At 39.8% G+C, this 20703-nt stretch overlaps 1 protein-coding gene across 1 annotated transcript in view; it reads right to left on the minus strand.

Moving 5' to 3' along the window:
- PHACTR1 (phosphatase and actin regulator 1) overlaps window positions 1–20703 on the minus strand; it is a 306637-nt gene that overhangs the window by 103403 nt on the left and 182531 nt on the right. The window contains exon 4 of the mRNA XM_062568046.1: window positions 18218–18382. Within this exon, the coding sequence (XP_062424030.1) occupies window positions 18218–18382 (165 nt within the window). The remainder of the gene's footprint in view (window positions 1–18217; window positions 18383–20703) is intronic.

Consider the following 20703-nt stretch of genomic DNA (forward strand, 5'->3'; position numbering starts at 1 on the left):
TGCTTAATTTATATTCCCTAGACCTAATACTTTGTGAAATTAAATTAGAGTGATGTTTGGATTTAAGCATTCCACCAAAATATTAGCCACCCACTCAGTAAAAGCTGCTCTCATTCAGAGACTTACTGATTGTGGTTTACACAGCACTTGCTGCTTCTCTACAGAGGGCTGACTGGTCCCATGATGCTCATGCTCTTCCTAGTTTCCAGCTGTTGCATTTCATTAAGAGACAGCTAAAATTGCCTCAACAATTTCCTTGTATTACATTTCCACGTAAGCAATCAATTCAATTACCATGGGGATGTCACAGAGTCAGGAACGGGACAAGAGATGGCTCTTGAGACTCTTTCTTCGACAGAGGTACCCTTGCTTCAAAAGACTTTGAGAAACTCTCCCATGAGCAGCTACAAATGAGACTGACTAAAGATTGTCTGGATCAACCCATTTTCATTATCCAAGCAAAGCGAAAGAAAAAAAATTAAGCAAATGATGACCCATAAATTAGTATTCTGTAAACAATTTCCACTTTTTTATTCTAAGACATTATTTCTAGCACAGAAATCTTGTTTTTCTTCTTCTTTACTTGGCAGCATTGTTTAAAATGGTCTTTTCACTACCTTGAACATCCTATGTAATCAAAAGAAAGCTACCTGCCTCTACTGTGATTTTTACACAGAGTCAGCCCTGCTGTCATTGAGATTTTACCATCAAGTTTAACAGACTAAAAAGTGCCTTTCATCTGCTGCAAGGAGGAAATGTAGTGCTCAAACACACATACAGGTTCTAGGGAAAACAGCAGAACATAAGCTGTACAACATAAAGGCTGTACAGAACTAGTCATTAGGGCAATAGAGCAACTCTTTACCATGCTAGCTACAAACCAAGTATAACATGGATCTAGAGCTCCTGAGTGTTAGCCCTCTTTTTGTCCAGCTTCTTTGCAGCAGGAGAGACACTCTCATAGAAGTTCAACTGTCTTTGCTGGAGTCCACCTGAAGTTCCAGCCAGCAGAAAGACTGTTCAACTTTGCTCATAGCTTTGCACACGTGCTTGTGCTAGCCATCCCTTGGTTCACCTTAATCTTCAGGGAGTATCAGACCAAGTATGCACACCAACTTATTCATAATATGCATAACAGTACTGTATTTGCTTTAATACTAGCTAAGAGAGAGCACTGCTCTTCTGGAGATAATGCTGGATTTTTTTAATAGCTCAATCCTCAGAACCCCTCTTCTGTTTCTCCAGTTAGCTTATCTATGCAGTGAACTGATCTGGCGTATTTTCAACTAGTGCAGAAGAAGAACATCTCAGATATCTTACTCTGTAGTTTTTTAAACTGAGTACTCCCAGTGCTCATTTTTATGGTCCTTCTTTCTAGGAATGCAAGGAAATAAAACAGACCAATATAACCCCTATTGCAGTGCAAGGTATCAAGGGTGCCCAAACACACACTGTACTTCCTGGATGAAACAGATACCATACAGAAAAGCCAAAAAGCCATTCTCTCCCTGAAGGTATGTAATCCAAAGAGAAAAGTCCAGTAGATTCTGGTCAGATGAAATTTCTTTTCCTCAGCGGTCATTTTGATGATGAGGACCCTGAGAGGAAGAGGACATGACTACCCTGAACTGCTCAGTGCCAGCTCAATTCAGTAAATGATCCAGTGCTAGAAGACAAAGAAGAGATTGCAAAATTGCTACCTGCTTCACTGGCAGCAAGCTCAGGTCTTCGGAAAACCTAGGTTTAGATTCCAGTGTGCAGAATAACCCATGGGATGTTGTCAGCAATTCCCAACTGGGAGGAGGTAGTGGGGTGCTCATGACCCTTTGCAAAAGGAGTTCAACTAACTCCCTCTCAATAGATGCAAAAATCCTAACCAAAATATCTTGACCAAAAGTGTGAACTAGTGTTGTATTTGTTAATTCAGTGGTACCAATTCTAGTCTCAGCTGTGTGAGTTCAGAACGTGGGCCACTATCACACAGCTGAGACAAATTGGTCTAAATCCAGTCACTCCAATGAGGACAGTTAAGGTTAGCCAGTCTCACAACCCTTGCAGTGAAATCAGAAAATGAACTAATCTGCTAGACTAACAAGTAGGAGGATTTTTATTGGTTTTGTCAGCTACTTGCAGTGCATTTTAGCCTACAGGAATGTAGCCTGCACGCTAATGCCAGAAACACCACAGCGTCACTGGCCTCTCATTTCAGCATATCTTTATAGTTTCAGATGCAAAAAGTCAACATCGATATTTAGAAATAGTCATTCTAAACTAGAGGCTTTCTGGGGCGTAAATATCGCATCTATGGGCATGAGTTTACTGCAAGGGTACATGTGCTTGAGCTCGTGTATTAGTGGTTGCCTACATGATATGCTCCTATGCTAGGAAAGGTGTATATAGATATATAAGCATATGATGTTTGCCTGACAGTAGGGAGAGTTTAGATTCATCATTAATTAAGAGAATCCATCACTGATTGCATTCTTTTAATTTACAAACCAATATGCAAGAAATTCCTGTAATCACCTTCACTTTTGCCCTGAGCAGAAAACCTGAGTGGTTCCGTTCTGTGAACCTATCAGAGCATTCATCTGGACTATAGGCTGCATATTGGTTCATATATACACCCAGAAATACTGTACCCCCAGGTAGTAGTGGCTCAGATTCCACCTCTTCCTACAAATCTGCTGAGAGTCTGATACAACTGGGAACAGATCCTGACACAGGCCAGTGAATACTGCACTGAATTATCCTACCATGGAAGGAGAAAACCATTCTCCTTACTCATTTTGAGCTCCCTTTCTAGGAGGGAGTGAGACCATTACAGTACACCCATTCCTGGCTATGCTGGTGGTCTAAGAGCTTCTTCATACATGAATTACCCTCAGCCAGAGGAAACAAGAAACTGTAGCAAAAACTCAGTGACATTACAGAGATACGGCTTCAGAATTATCTTCTAGTTAATAAGTAAATAAAAGCCAGTAAAGATTTAGAGAATCTTTCAATTATCAGATCATCAGAGAACACATCTGTACAGCAGAAGCAGATTTACAACTGGTAGGGGTTACAGCAGGCATTCATCTGCCTTGTAAAAACAAGTAGACCAGTTATTCATTCTATAATCAATATACTTTCTTTTTTTTTTCTTCTGCTGTTGTTTATTCCAAGCTAGTTAAGGAACCCAGGCAAAACTTTCAATACAATTAATTCAAGGGCTGAATGAGACATGGTCCAAAGAGCAATTACTGAGCTCTATGCTTTGCTAGAATCAAATACTGCAAAATTACATCTAGTTGTAGAATTCAGAACCTTAGATCTTGACTGACTTTGTGCTCTTTATAGCTAATGGCACAGGTGTAAGCTCTTAAAAATACATCATAAAATAATAAAAATATAATCATTTTCCTAGAGCTTCCAGGATACTGTCCCATGTAATGAGGATGAGGACAGCCAAAGGCTGACCCCTTATCAAAGCTAATGAGAAGGCAAAGGAAATACATTTTCACTAATCACTGAGGGTTATCATATAAACAGTTCTGGATGTGGTTGCCCAACCTCTGTAAAAATCTCAAAACCAGCTGGAAAATTGCAAGAAACAAAAATGCTGTTGTGCCTTTGCTCCATCTATGTGCTATCTGCTCTCTCACCATGCTTCATGAGGAACACACGAAACTCCCACAACAGTCCCATACTGATTTGTCCGTAAAGAAACTTCATTCCTTCTCTCAGGCTGAGAGAGGTCTGATCCAAAACCCACACATGCCTGTGGACTGCCATTCATGTTCCTTCAGCTTGGGAAGTGATGTCCCCACTCATTTACAACCAGAGTCAGGCAAAGCGGAAGCTCAGGGCTCCACCACACTTCTAGGAGCACCGATGAGCTCTGCAGAAAAATGCAAGTGCACTTGGGATCATCACTGCATCTCCAGAAACTGCTACTAGAACTGTCTTTCTTTTTCTCTTCCCTCCTTGCTTTGATGTATATTGCCCTCTCCTATATCCCATGAAGCTTGTGGTACTGGTTATCTTTGCAGTGCAGCTAACTACGGCTTACCAGGGCTGGAAAGCCTTCTTCCAGTTTCAAAATGGGGAGAGAAAGCTTCTTGCCTTCTTAGCCATTCTATAGAAAGACTGTAACTGTTATATAACTAGTTACAGACAAGTATAATCTTTTAAATATTTTACCTTTAAGTAGTGCCATGTCAAAGAACTCCATGGATTAATTTGGGATTTTTTTCTACGTGAGAGCAGCTTCATGTCCCTTGGTTCTTGCCTTTTGAGAACCTCTCTGAAGTGAGCTCCTCCAACCAGCAAAATCATGTTTCATTCCAGGAGACTGATTGCCTCAGAAATCCTTGGGTTCTTCTCCTGTTCCTTCCTGTTTCCCTTTAGGAACACTTCTCTCTTCCGGTGATTTTGTTCCCCTAGGAACTGTTAGTATCTTCTCCCCCTGACCAGCTTCTTTTCAAGGCAAATGGAGGGATAGGAACACACAACGATCCTCCAAAGATCATACAATCCCAAATTATTTCCATAAAGAATTTTCACAGAAGTTTCTTGTTCTTATCCTTGCCTTCCTTAGATATATAAATTTGAAGTCAGGTGTTCCAGATATTTTTGGGGTAAAGACTGAAGTTGTAAAAGGATCCCAGGTACACTGCCACTCTCCCAAACTCACCTCCCAGTCTAAAACTAGAATAGCCAAGGTAACCTTTTCTGTACCTGACAAACAATGCCTGTTTCCTCCCATTTACTCCTGCATACTTCTAGTAGCACCAGTGGCTCTCTTGCCTATCTCTCCTCCAGCTGACAGTTTCACCATCTGTTTCCAACTTCAGCCAAATTTGCAACAGAAAAAGAAGACCTTTTACATTCCTAAAGTTTAATGAAAGTAGGAAGCTGGGTAGCGGAGAGAGACCCAAAACGCCATTCCTAGCATCACAATTAAACACCAGATCCTGAAGGGAGCAACCCACGTGAAATCAAGTTTCATAAGTTCTGTTGCTGATTAAACTATAGTTCTTTTTCCTCCCCAAATATAAACTGAAATTCTCCAGAAGAGATGATGTGCCCAAAAGCCACTAGCTAGTGAGGGGTAAAAAACAAACAACAAAAAAACCCCAACACTCAGTCATATCTAAACTTCAGTCCAAATGCCACCCGAGTATTTTCATTACAGCCAACTACATCTTTTAACTGACGTTTATTCTGCCTGTAGCATATTTTTCTCATTAGATATGAAGTTGTGAAGAATGCTAATATGGCTACTTAATATAGGCTTGATTCTAGGTCCATGAAAACCAGAGAGAATCCAAAGATCATTTTTTACAGAGTTTTCGATCAGGTTTATAAAGCACACAGGATGTTAAGGATATTTTTGAAAATGTAAGTGCCAGCATGCAAGTGTAAATGTAGCATTGATTCCTGATAATGGTGATAGAAAGTTCATGGGCATCAAAGTGTTTTCAGGCAGAACTTTAATATAAAGGGTGACAAGGGTGCATTTTGAGCATACATGTACATCCTGGAAACATTTTGGCTTGTAGACACAAAGCTTACTACTGCAAAGAGCTGAGCACCTACCGAGCCCCAGTATCTTCTTTTAGCTACAAAACACCTGAAAAGGGAGATAGCACAGTTGGCAGAAGCCTTTGTGGGCTGTCTGTAAGAGCAAAGGCTTCTGGCATCCATCAACTACCTGCCAAGCACCCTGCACCCAGTGAAGAAGACAGGGGGAGAATTCATCCACTTCAGCAGGAAGGAAATCAAACCTATCGTGAACTATTTTCAGCACAAATACATGCCACCTTCAGGCAGCAGCATTTCTGGGCACTATTCAGACCTAACATAGAGTACTGCTTATCTATGCAGTCTTCAGCTGTCAGCCCCATGCTACTTTTAAGTAAGGAATTAGTGAAGAGCACATACAGACCAAGGTCTGTGATGGATTTGTGTTTTCAGGCTCAAGCATTAGCTAGTGGCAAATGTAAATTCCTTAGTAATTTCTCTTTTACCTAGGCAAATAATGCTGTTGGATAAGTCAAAGAAGGGTGATTCACTACAGCAAAAGGCTGATTTTTACTGCTTCTTTTGGTAAGCAGAATTGTTTGCAATTGCCTGGTTAACTCTGAGAGGTATACATAGAGCTCTGGAAGATACAAAGGACAAAGGGTGTTAATTACTAAATTAAAACCTTAAATGAAAGGGAAACTAAGGTCTGCTCCTTAAAACATCTGCATGCACACATCCAGCTGCAAAATAGGAGACTTTCTAAGAAAACCAAATTTTCAGCCTGACAATGTATACCTGCAACTCTAGCAAGAATGAAAGGAATAGTGAGTGATGTTCAGCTGTCATAGATCTATTCTACCTTCACTGTTTAGTAAAAGTGTGCAAGGGGGACAGAAAGGCAAATTAAACTTGATGTCATGAAAGGAACATCCAGCAGATAATAAACAATTCAAATGCAGTTAACAATAGGTAGCATTATATTTTTGGCTTAAATAAATCAATGGAAACCAAAATAAGTCTTATTTTTAACTATCTCCAGTCTTCTTTACTCAGACTGTATTATAGAACTGAAATATTTATCTGAAAATCTAACTGGTTTCAGTAAAGTCAACTATAAACATTCATAGAATCACAGAATCGGTAAGGTTGGAAGGGACCTCTGCAGATCATCTAGTCCAAACCCCCTGCTTAAGCAGGGTCACCTACAGCATGTTAGACAGGGTTGCATCCAGGCGGGCCTTGAGTATTTCCAGAAGAGGAGACTCAACAACCTCTCTGGGCAACCTGCTCCAGTGCTCCGTCACTCTCACAGTGAAGAAATTCCCCCTCACATTCAGGCGGAACTTTGTGTGGTTCAGCTTTTGTCCATTGCCTCTTGTCCTGTTGCATGGGACAACTGAAAAGAGTTTGTTCCCGTCCCCTTGACACCCTCCCTTCAGGTACTTATAGACATTGATAAGCTCCCCCCCCCCCCCGCAGCCTTCTCTTCCCCAGGCTAAAAATCAATCATCAGGTGAGATTAAATGCTGATTAGAATTTGAGAATTTTTTCCCTGTGCTTTTGGTTTCAGTCTCCTGCAGTCACATGCATGAGAAATCTTTTTTTTACTAATGGGATGCAAGGTGCTCTCTGAATTACTTGCCTTTGTGAGTTGGAGTTCTAACTCACACACTGACAGACTGATCGAGAAAAAAGAGATGAGACCTGGTGAAACTGCAATCAAATCTGGCAAACCGCAGTTAAGTCTGGCAATATCTGCAGTGTAATTATCTGTAGACTTCTCAAGGGACAAGACTGGGATGCAGGTTAGCAGTTTTATCTCTTCACCAAAAGCTCTTATCACCTCATGCTTCTTTGGTCTAGTCCACTAATTCACTCCAGGAGTAGCTAGGTATAACTCTCACCAAATGTAGCCTCTAGATCTCATCTCTTGTTGCAGGTAAGGTAGTTATTTGTTCTACTCTTTCCTGCACACTAGCTGGCTGCTTACAAGATTCAGGAAAAGTAATCTGAATTAAATAATCCGAGGAGGATCAGTAATGCCACATTAAACTCTTATGCGGACGCTTTAATTCAAAACTGAATTGGTCTTAACAAATTAAGTGAATGAGTTTATGAACTAAATAAACATCCACCCAAGGGTTTATGGTGATATAACTAATCTGTTTTATATTTATGGTTTAAATAACTCAGAGTAACTTTTCCAAGAGGCGATTTATAAACAAGCCCTAATATAAGCCAGACCTAGACCAAGATTTCCAGGAAAAAAAGAAAGTTCTTTATCAAGCTATGTTTCTATCCCAAATCATAATCTTTTTTTTTTTTTTTTTTTTTCTTGTTAAACCTTTGCATGAAGGGCAATTCACATTCTCCTTCTAGCAACAACTTACTATTTTCAACATATTAGCTCCAGCAACCCTAGAAAGAGCTCATGAAGCCCATGGCTTTGTCTAGGTGACTGCCATCCCTTCCAGTCTTCAACTCTGGGATTCTCATCCCTATTGCCAATTTCTCCTCATTTATCTGTGTGTGCTTTTTTACTGCAGTTCATAAACAACCATATATTGGGCAGCTACTATGTCATTAAAAAAAGCTAATGAGATTAGAGCCACAGGCCTGCATGTTCAAATTACTGCAAGAACTCATTTCCCAGTCAAAAATTGGGTCAGATGTCAGTCAAGTCACCGATACAATAGCAGCCAATCGATGTACTACCACTCTTGCCCCAGGGGTTCCTGCTTCATTTACTCTGCTGCGGGAAACACTGAGCAAAAGTAAAACAGTATTCTAGGAATAAAACTTCCTCAACAGCAGTTTGTGGTGAAGGCATCTAAAAAATTTCCCGTTTGGAAATCACCCAACAGCACTATGTGAAAAGCACACTAGGTTTTCCATTTCATTCCTGTTGGAGCAGAAGGGCCAGGTTCACCTCTAACAAAACCACTACGGAACCAGTGAAGTTACAAAGAAGATTTGGTGAAATCCGCCATGCCAAAGACAGGCTCCTCAGAATCTCAGGGCTTGTCCCTGAGCAATACAGACTATTTACTGATGACAAATTTGCATGGTAATTTTCAGCAACCGTTTCTTTGATGGAAGTATGGAAATGACTGAGGGTATGAGTTTTTTAATAGTAGAATTACAGAATCACAGGATGGTTGAGGTTAGAAGGGACCTCTGGAGATCATCTAGTCCAATCCTCCTGCTCAAGCAGGGTTACCTAGAGCAGCTTGCCCAGGACCATGTCCAGATGCTTTTGAATATCTCCATGGATGGAGACTCCACAACCTCTCTGGGCAACCTGTTCCAGTGCTCTGTTACCCTGAGACCAGCCAGCTTAATCCCCATTTCTTTCCTAATAAGAAAGAGAGAGAAAAAGACAGTAGTGTTTTTTGGTTATGTAGATAACCTGGCTTTAGAACTGCCCACTACTGTTATGTCTTTTTTCTTACCACCGATCAAATGCTTTGTAATTCTGTTTCCCTTTAAAATGCTCCTATTTCCCCCCACATCTTTAAAAAGGGCATTAAAAACCTGAAGAACAAAGACCAACAGTCTGAGAGATGGTAATTAATTTCCATGCTTCAAATGCAATCTAAAAATAAAAAGAAGCTTTGATATATTTTGTTATTAAATGAAAACATTCTAAAGTAATCTGTAACAGTTTAGTTTGATGAGGACTGTACATTCATGAGTCACTGAAATAGCAGCTGAGGATATACAACAGTTTTTTACAGGAGAATGAACTGCTTCCAGACACTCTGATTCTCTCTCCCCCAAACCAAATATTCTATTATTGCTAATTTGTTGGTAAAACACTTCTTGAAATATTTCCAGTTAATGTTATTCTGTAATCTGCACAACAAGCAGAAGCTTAGGATATTAACAGCGTGTGCATGGCACGTATTCAAGCCTCAAAATGTGTTGTAAATTCTCTAATAGATTAATTGCATCATTATATCATTTTAACAGAAATGCATTGTTATAGAATTATGCTGCAGTATTACAGCTTGGGCGGCCTCATATAATCTTCATAGCAGCTGGAAATGTAATTAGCATAAAACCCAAACAGCCTCATTACACGTCCCTTTTTGGTAAGATGGGACACACTGAAGGGCCTCATCTCAAATGTTCCATTAAAGCAGTGTGAAGAGCTGGCAAGGGGTTAGAACAGTCTCCAAATGCATTTTCAGTTCAGCCAAGCAAAGTCCTCTTCTTAAAGCCTGGAAATATGTTATGCAGCAGATTTCAAGAAGGCAGAAAGACGCTGATCTAGAGTGGAATAAAAATGCTCCCTTCCTCCCTCCCCCCGTTTTTGAACCAGAAGCTTCCACTTGGCAATTCAAGTACAAAAATAGACAGATACTACAACTGTCTTCTGTGTAAAAATCATATCTGCATCTTCTGAATATAACTAAGCACCTGAATTTTGCATTTAAAATGCAAATTCTGAAAATGATGATGAGGTATAAATCAAGCAGTTAAGAAGCTGGGGTCACCATGGGCTTGGACTTGTTGTGAAGTGTCTTCTCCTACCATAAGCTTTGGGCTCTTAGTCTAATTGCATAGTTGAAAACGACCACTGGGTTTAAATATCTCTGCGGATCTTTGGTTTCACAGCACTAAGCAAATACACAGTCTAGTCTTGTTCACTCTGTAGAAAGACAATAGACCAAATGTTTAAAAATCCTCTATAGTTTTGCACAAACCCTCACAAAACTCCTGGCTAGCTTTTAAGAAGATACTATGAAAATGGTACTGCATGCAGAGATGGTAACCCACATTTAGATTCAGATGGTGAATTTTTCCCCCCTTCATAATTCAAGAATATATAAAATGCAAAGTTTTTAATTAATGCAAAAATAAAATTTAAAACATATTTTTATTGTTTATTCAGTCCTGGAGCTGGTGTAATATTTCAGCAAACTCAAATTAAAAATGTTTTCATCTGTGTCAGACCATTTCATATTTGGAATTTAACCTCTTAGTTATCCTTGTTAATATCTAGTTCAAATTCGAAACAGAAATATAAATTTGAATAAAAACCTTCTAAGATCCATCTAAGAAATACTGAACTATATTGTGTTTATTTTCTGGAATTTTCTTCAGATAAAAATATTTGCCTAAGTCAGTGCATGTTTGTGAACATATAGGAACATTAAGTTTCTGTAAAATGCCAGCTTTTCCTTCAGAAAATGAGCTTGCCCTCTGTCAAAAACAAACACAAAACAATGAACAAAGGACTACGGAGTACCTCTGAAAAGGGGTTGTATTGCTGGGCTTTCAAAAATCGGAGAACATTTTTGGAAGCATGCACTATGATTTACATCATTACCATTTCTTTCTATGCTCCCCAAATCTTGGAAATTATCCAAAAATACCTGACTTCAACCGGTGTCTATGCTATCTGGCTGCTAACTCACATCAAAAGGGTTATGGAAAATTTCACACAATCTCCTTAATAGATTTACTCAAAAAGTGAGAACAGGACTTTGAAGCACATCAAACTTCAGCGTAAACATAGACTCAGCTGCACTACAAGGGAGATGCCTCGCCACTCTCTTGCTCAACACCAGTTCAGCTTTACATTTACAGGTCATCAGTGTAAGAGGATAAAGGAAAAAGAAAACGTAATTATCGCAGAAATCTACATCCAGATCTAGAAAGTCTGATTTGAAAGTACAAGAAGCATTGTAATTCCAATATATCTCTTTCGCATAGGATTGCAAAACATGGAAAAACAAGTATTCTGTTGGCCAGCTGTTATTAGACAAAAGTTCAGGAGAAGAGAATGAAATCATTAAGTGTTTTAAAAGGCAGTCATTATCCTTGCTAGCTAGCAATGCAAACAAAAATACTATTTTCAAAGTAGAGTCTGAAAATGTAGAGAAGGAATTTTTTGGATAGACATCTATAACCTGACAAGCACTTGGAAAAACCTAAAAAAAAAAATTGACATGAGATCCAAAAATTCCACATGAGAAAATTTCTCCCAGCTCACCTGCCTAAAATCAAAGGCTTAGCAGGGAGAAAACCGGGTGCTGGAGGAAGGGAAGGAGGAAAAGTATGAGGGATCAGTGGCAGAGAGTCTTTAACCTACATTTCCCCTTTGGATTATCACGCAGATGTATAACATGAATAGTACAAATATTTTAACAGCTAGTCAGACAGTTTCACATGAAAAAAAACAAGAGGCAATCATTTTAAAAACAGAAGTAGTAGGAATGTTTAAGAGCAGCACTGGCAACAAATTACCAGATTTCTAACATTTGGAATATTCTGGAAAGCAAAATTCAAAATATTTACCTATTGTAGGGAGAAATAATCAATCAGTAGTAGGCATAAAATAATCTGGAGATGGTTTATGAATAGCAGTTCCTCTAATTGCACGAATTTATCACTTCTTTTTATTTTCTTCTTGTTATTAATCAGAAACATCCGAAGTCCTTGCATGTAAGTGTTACTAAATTTAAGCATTCCCTCTGCTGACTAGGAGACTCGACTTACAAAAATATATTGACAGAAGAATTTTATAGATCACTTCTTTTACTCTGACTGGAACAACACCAAGGCTTAGCAAGGGAAAAAAAATGTACTTGGGCATCAAATGAATGGCTATTTTAATACAGACTCTGGGACAGGGGCAGTTAATGGCTGCCTGAGGGAATTTAGTTCTGACACACTTGATTTTTAGTCTTTAAAGAGTATGAGCAAGAGTCAAAGTAAAGAGAAGAATTATGTATGCATGCCATAAAAGACAAAACCAAAAAACCCCTATGCTCCATTTTGTGGAACTATCCACATCATCAGGCTTCAATCTCCAAATCTAGCGCACACACTTTTGCTATTACAGTGAATAGAGGCAAGAGAAGACTGTCATCCTCTGTCTGAACAAGGATTAGAGAGTCCTAAGGTCCTTGGGCTGCAGGTCCCCCTACCAGCTTGCCTTGAAAGCCTTAGCATGCCAACTGAACCTGGCTGATCAAGTTCATGCTGATTTGCCTTTTGGCTCTTCCTGTATCCTGTTCTGCTACTTTCAGGCCTAGTCTCTGTCCCTTTGAGAGGGTTCCTAAACATCAACATCTACGACAGTTTTAAACATCAGTTTAAACACATCAAGTATTCGGTGAAGCAGAAGCTGAAATTTCCTCTTCTCAGGACAGCACTCCAAGCACCAGGCAGGGGAATCGCTGTCACTGGACAGCCTGTGGCCTGCTAGCTCACCCACTAGGTTTTGGATATGGGACTTGCTGCACCAGAGGACTGACTCATTACCCTGTTAAAGGAGTTTTAAGTGGTTATTTCTAGGAGGGAGATCTAGGATGTGAATGAAGGCAAGTTCCCAGGAGGAGCAGAAAAGCTGGGTTTACCAGACCTCCTTTCTTCTCTCTCACATTGCAGACTGGCCACCTTAGACAATCTTCTACTGCTTCTGTGGAGCTCTTTCTTCAGGTGCTGGACTTTCTCTGTTCTTCATACGGGGCACGTAGGTACCCAACCCAAACACTGCTGAATCCCTTGCTTTGACTAAAAACTACTGAGCTCTCCAGACCCCTTATTTCCCCACCTTTTTCTCGTTCCCTTTTCTCAGTCCAGTCATTGTTTCCTCCATGTACACATTACATGCTTTCTCTTCATCTTTGTCTAGACACTGCAACTCAGGGAGCAAAGGTGAGGGGAAGAGAGAGGCACCAATTCACCAATTTCATCAGAAACGTGAAACGGCAAAGCAGGACATTTTTTTCCTATTCAGACTTCTGAAAGCAGCTGAAATGTTTTTCTAAAAGGTTCTAAAAAATCAGTCATGTGTTGATACCTGATATAGAAGATTCCAGTACAGATGGTTAATTTGGCAAAGACACAAGCAACAGAAAACAATCCTGGAAAGAGATATACCATTTCTTTCTTTTGTAGGGACCAATTATTGCCTGTCTTGGTTGAAAGTCAGTAATGGTCTGGACCAAGCAGTTTGCTCTCTATGAATATAGTGATTTAAAAACCCAGCAAACTTCAATAATATTTCAGCCAAACCCAGAACTCTATCTACTCTCAAGCTCCTCTATTTCAGAAGACAATGTGCACGTCCTTCTCCAAAATGCAGCCAGAAATAATACTTCACCAGCACATGCACAGCAGTACAACAAAACAAGAGCACACCGAGGAACTACTTTCAAATTCATATCAAGGCAAGCAGAACAAGATCTAGGTATTAAAACTGATGAAAAGGGGTTGTTGAGGACATCAGCCAGTTTACTTTCTTGCTATCTGCTTTACTGATTACAAGAAAACCTGGTGTGGTTTTAAAATCATTGTGCAGCCTGCTGGAGCCATCCCAGACGCATCCAGCTAAGGAATCTTGTCCAGGCAGAGAAAATTCACTGTTTCCTCCCAGCTTCTTCTGCCTTAAGTTAGACTGCTACTCGTCATATAAAAGAAACAGTCTCATTAAGTGATATAATCTTGCCATTTATAAGTCTCACTGTACTCCCAAAGCTTTTGCTATCAGCTTTATCATACTGCTCATCGCTGCCAGGGACACTCAGCCCCTTATGGTAATTAAGGTTTTCATGCTTTCTGTGCAAGATGAAATGTTAGATGAGTTTTAAAAAAACACCTTTGACTATAGCATGAATAACATTGTAGCTGAGTTTAATTTCTTTGTATAATTCCCTACATAACTTCATTTTCAAGAGCATTTCTATTGTATGGTGGGAGTTTCAGTGTCCATCAAAGAATTGCCATTAGGAGCTTCTGTGGTAAAAGAATTTGTAATCCTGGCACTGAAAAACACTTTGTGCTGGCAAGAACTTCATTTCTGCCCAGGAGGAGAATTACTGTGAGCATTAATTGGGCTCTAGCCCCTGCTGGGGCACACTGGTGTACATCACATGGTATAATTTCCCTTCCTGTTCACTTGGCGATTGAGTCTGTCCACACAGATTGAGCCCGTCTGTCACTCCCGGAAAAAGCTCTGAACAACCTCCTTATACTGTACCTTATAGAAGAAGAGCTCTCTTAAACCAAACCCCAGATTTAGGCAGCTGGTAAGAGAGATCTGGCCTGATCTCTCCAGTCTGATTCACAACAGCAGAGTATTCCATGGTGCGATCTTTTCTACCTGCTCTTGTTGCTCTGCAAGCCACATTACGATGATGCCCACAGACAGACCAACTGCAAGTCAAAGACATTAGATGTCTGCTTCAGAAAACATGACTTTCAGCTTCATGACTAAGTCCACACCAAGGCAGTATCAAACCATAAACCTTCCTACATCGTCACTATAGGGATATCAAACCACAAGTTACCATGGTGGTAACTTACAAATATATAAAGTGTTTGAAAATGTATACAGACTTTTCTACCTTTCTGCTAGTCAGTGACAATACAGTAATGACGATGGAGGATGGAGGCCTTGACTTGTTCAAATACCACAACATGAACGTTGCTTTGTTGAGAGGAACCATACACAAGCATAATGTTCAGGTTCTCTGTCAACCAAACTACAGATTTTCCAACTCATCTTATGCAGATGTCAGGTATCAGTAAACAACTTTTCTTATTACCTTGATGGTTTTTTGCCCAGTGAGCCTTTTAGTATATTTTAAAGCAGCTCATCTCTGAAAAAATAATCCTTAAAACAGAGTTTTTAGTCTAGTATGTAAAGGTATAGATATGTTAGCATTTTGAAATCTGAAAAAAAGCAACCTTTCACCCTTAACCATCAGCCTGTCTCTCTCTTTCTTCCACTCTTCACCAGAAAAAAATGCCCATTAATTTCAATGGAAGTTTCAAAAGGTAAGATCATGGATTTTGATCTCAACGATATGTTACTTTTGACATTTAAAATAACTGATCTATTGTTGCAGCAAATAAGAGGCTAATAAAATACATGAATATTTATTTTTAATAATTAGTAATGTTCTATACAGGTGGGAAAGCTTGGGTGCATGCCTGTAGGATGCTAAAGTGAGGTTTTTTTGAAGTGTCACATTCATCAGTGCACTAAAGGAAAATAAGCCCGTATTACAAAGTCTCATGCTGGCTCTCATTATGCCATCTCATAGGCTTGTCCTTTGATTTATTACAAAAATTAAAGACATTTTCTCAGTGAGATTGGAGGTATTGCTCTACTCAGCCCTGGTGAGGCCTCATCTTGAATACTGCGTCCAGTTCTGGGCTCCCCAGTACAAGAGAGACATGAAGCTACTGGACAGAGTCCATCTACAAAGATGATCAGAGGACTGGAGCATCCGCCCTAAGATGAACGTCTGTGAGAGCTGGGCCTGTTTAGCCTGGAGAAGAAAAGACTGAGGAGGGATCTTATCTATGTTTACAAGTACCTGAAGGGAGGGTGTCAAGGCAATGGGGCCAAACTCTTTTCAGCAGTGTCATGTGACAGCACAAGAGGCAACAGACACAAACAGAAACCCAGGAAGTTCCATCTGAATGTGAGGAGGAATTTCTTCGCTGTGAGAGTGACAGAGCACTGGAACAGGTCGCCCAGAGAGGTTGTGGAGTCTCCTCTGGAGATACTCAAAACCCGCCTGGATGCAACCCTGTCTAACATGCTCTAGGTGACCCTGCTTGAGCAGGGGGGTTGGACTAGATGATCTCCGGAGGTCCCCGGGGGCTGGTAGGATGCTTCCTTTTCCCTCGGGGTGGGGATGACGGAAACCATGGGTCCCTAGCTCTGGTACAATCTAGGAGCACATCTCTCCCAATGGCTCCTGTGGAGTGCTCAGCACATTTGACATCCTTGTCAATTTTGCTGCAGCTATTAGCAGGGGAGCTGACAAGAATACCAATTTTGTAGAACAGCTGCAGGATACTGCTGTTTTACTAGAAATGAAGATTAAAAAAAAAAGAAGTTGTTTTTGGATTCAACTCAGATCAAACCCCATACTACAATCAAGAAACATTTCCTGCAAACCACAGACCCTGTTTTTAAATTAGTTCTCCAGTTATCGAAGTCCCTCTTACCAGGGGAGGAGAACATACGCTGGCTTTTCTGATAAACCTTCCTTCTACTCTGAGAAAAGAAGATATATGTTTTTACTCTGGTTTTAATCACTGTGTACTTTCAAATGTTTTGGAAATTGGTGCAAATCTACATAACAGGTATTGTAATGCCCACGGCAGACTTTGCAGGCATTTCTGAGCAAGCTTCCAACTAATCAGCCTAATCACCACAGTTTGCAGCTCAACCCCATTTCCTGGAGCTGGATAAGCCATACAAATAAAAAGTAGAGAGGCTTTTGCAATCCATGCAAGTTCTGTACTTCTGTGATTATGCTACGAGCTGTAACTAACCGAGAACTAATTTCAAACTAGTTGCCACCAGTGTCCATATATGCAAAAGTGCCAAAGAGAGGTACGATTTTCACAGAAACCTTGCTATGCTGCACTATGGTTTTAACCGATACAGCACATGAAAGACTTTTGCTTTGCTGCAACATGTCATTCTGGTGACAATAGCTTCTCAACTGTCAAGTCAACAAATAAGATCACCACTCAGAGTAATACAGCCATCTATTCCAATTCCAGTTCGTTAGCCTTTGCCTGACAAATCAAGGAGCAGCTTATACAGTAAAGAGTGCCCGTAGGTATGAACCTTGAAAATTCTTATTTCTCCATTCAATCACATGCTCATGCAAAAATTTGCCCTTAGGTAAATGAGGCTTCTTGTGCGATTATGGGCCATTTGCAGGAAAACATAGGATGTCAGAAGCTAAATGCAAGTCCTCCCTAAAAGCTTCCACTGTGCAATAAGCAAATCAAAGAGCAACTTGGTGTATCTCTAGCCTCTGCTGGCACTTAAAGATGCAAGATTCTCAGTGCTTTGTTTTTAGTTTAGTAAGAACAATTAGAAATCAGAAGAAAACTCATGTTTTCTCACAGTCAACCCGGACTCGAGACTTGCAGAAACCCATACACTAATTGTAAGTCATCATGGAGGAACAAAGAAAAGAAGCCTTCTAAATAAATAAATAAATAACAAAATCCCCCTTTGCCCCCCAAAAAACCCAAATCCAGAAGCCAGGTACAAACTTCCACCAAGTAAAAAAATGCCTGGATCTGTGATTCTGACTCAGACCAATTTACAATAAAACACATGCTTTTGCAGTTTTCCATCCTGGGTGTTTTTTTTTTTTTCTTTTTCTTTTTTTAAGTCTTAAGTTAAGAGTATTAAATAGAGATGGGGCAGGAAATGGAAAGAAATTTGTTTCTCCTCAGAAAACAAATGAAATATCATTACTGTCTAATGGATCAGATAATTTACAGTTACACAAGTTACTTTGCAAAACGTCAAGTCCTTTGTCATGTGTTTTTCTTGGTCCTCTGTTAGCACTTACAGACATTGAATGTGGCTACATCCTCCACTACTCTGTCTTTTTATATTGACATTTCCTTTACCTCTAATCTGCTAAATCAATTTAACAAATTTTTTTCTGGGTGATGTCATCATTCTAATACCAGAACCTGAAAATGTGGCTTTCGCAAGCTGCTTCTTTAGTTTTAGTTTTAGATTAGCTTTTTAAGAAACAGCTGGTAATAAAATTAAAGATGTTTTAGAATCTGAGGCATCCCTGCCAGCCAGGTTACAATAACCTTAAAAGCACTTACAAATTGGGGTTGCACTACTGATGCTTAGCCTTGTTGAGCAAATAGTTCAAGATATATGAACCAATCCAACTGCAATTATTACCTGCAGAAGTGTGCTTAAATTTTTCACTCTTCTTCTTCCTCCATTTCCATGGCTTAAAAAGTCTTCCAAGAGTGGCAAATTTGCTTCTTCTTCTGATCGGAGGTGTGTGAGTTCCAGGTACTAGAGAATCTGAACGCATTGCAGCCAGTCTTTCCACTTCCTCAGCTGTAGTTTCCACACATACACACACACACACACACAAAAAAAAAAAAAAAAAAAAAAAAAAAAAAAAAGGGAAGAAAAAGGAAGAGAATAGATATTTTAATAAATTATCCAAGAAGCACACAGATAGTCAAAATTTTCCATGGCTACAGAAAAAAATAAAAGAGGAGTGAGAAGTAGTCATTATTTAAATGTTATTGTCTTTCCTTTCCAGTGGAAATTCAGTGGAATTCATGCTCTGCTGTAAGCCTCAGTGTTAGCAATCAGATTGAACATAAATATGGATTATTACACTAGTAAAGTTATGATCTTTAACAAATTGCTCTGCATAGCTCTAGTCACCAGCTCTAGCTGGTAGCCATCTGCCAGCCATTCTTTTGAAAGGGTGTGATATAGATTGGGGAAGAGAAAGTTGCAAAGAAATGATGCATACTGTTTACGGGAAATACTGTAATTCTTTTTTTGCAAGGGAAAGACAAATTTGTGTGAACTAATATTTACCAGGAGCAAGAACTAAAGACCCTCTTTTATTATTATTGTGTCTGTTAAAAACTACCTTGATTACAAAATGGACTACCTCCTGGTTTTCTTGGTGACATAATGTGACCTCAAATTAACTTCTTAGGAACTTAAAAACGCAGAAGATCTAGCCCCCCTTTTCTGGCCTCTCCTTCCCCTCCTTCTTCTAATCTAAGGACATGAGGAATTTTAACAGTGTCCACACATAAGGATGAATTTCCTGCAGAAGTTACAGTTTCCCCCACAGTTAAAAAATTTAGATTGCACAAATCTTTACACTGCAATATACCATGATATTCTCAGTATTAAAACAAAACAGAAAGATTTAAATTATCCTTCCTTCCCCAAGTAAGTAAGAGAAATCTGAGGTAGGTACTTGCCAAAATTACATAGCAGGGTCTCCCCCTCACATTTACAGGGAACATGCATGCTGGTATTTTTGAGAATTAATGTATCTGTGATTAGAGGCACAGACAGAGGTAAGTTGGGACTACAACGGACAAAACTTACAGTGGGAAGGCATGAGTAGCACAAGAGAGTGGGCTCTCCATGACACAGCTGCACTATAGCTCTCCTAGCGCTAGGCTGAAGCATGCACTGTCTTCTCCTGAGAAGAGCATCTGCACAATTCAATCAGCTTACAGGAGGGTTTTTTTGAGGGAATATCATGTAACTTCCCGGGCTGGTGTTGTAATGCAACACTGCCAGTAAAACTAATTTGAATGGTTTGCACAAACTTCGTCTGGTTCATAAAGACAGGACACAGATATTCATCACCTCCAGTCTGAAGACTGGAGTCCAGTGTTTCCAGTTCACCTGTAGTATATTAAATCTAGACCTGTGTCATGAGCATGAGATTGGGAACCCTATTAAGAACATTACAGCTATGAAGGGATCAACACATCTACTCCACACTGTCAGAATCATCAGAGATTTCGTTGGCAAATTCTTGTGTATTTCAATGGAAAATTTTCAGAGGCTTTAAGTGTGCTGAATTTAATTTGGTTTTCATGAAAAAGCCACAGCCACATCTTCTGCACAAAGGCAATTCCATTATCAGAGCTCTAAACTAGAAAATTATTTGAGCTCCTCATGTTTTTGCAAGAAAACTGTTTTTGTATTATTGTTTATATAAAAAAAAAGGCAACACAATCCTGTTTCCTCTAAAATATCACTGCCAGATACAGCTGCCTAAAACTTTCCAAAGTAAAAAGCCAGCTGGCAACAGAGAGCCATCATGGACATTTCATAGGAAAGGGTTAATAGCAACAATTCTTTGGGATAATGGGGAGATAGACAATTCTGAGAACATTTTATTTGTGCTAAAAGCAAAGAAAGAAAAGGTGGTCTCATCAAAGCATTTCATTCTGTTGCAACTGCTCACATGGTGCCTGATGGCCTTTCTTCCACACAGCACCCAGCACAAGACAACATCCTAGACAGGGGCTGGGACATGCTGCAGCAAGACTGAAAACTTCCTGAACAAACCGTGAGGGTACAAAGCAGAGGAAATCAGGAGTTTCCTTATACCTTCTTTTTTCACTGAAAGTGCTGGGCTTTAAAAACCAAAGGGCATAGAGACCACCCGACTCTACATGCAAGGAGACCATACCTTCCCCCTCCTTCCTTTTTAAGGTGCCTCTAGTTAAAGCATGTAAGAGCACACTGCATTCCACTGCTGTGATTTTTCAGAGATGCTGTCAGAGGCAACAAGCTGGTCTTTCTTCTCTCTGCTTACTTGCTGGGGGGATACGAGCAGCCCAACAAACAAACTGGGAATGACATGCTACTGCTGCCAAATAAGG

Source organism: Rhea pennata, chromosome 2 (assembly GCF_028389875.1).
Source record: "Rhea pennata isolate bPtePen1 chromosome 2, bPtePen1.pri, whole genome shotgun sequence".
Taxonomy (NCBI): Eukaryota; Metazoa; Chordata; class Aves; order Rheiformes; family Rheidae; genus Rhea; species Rhea pennata.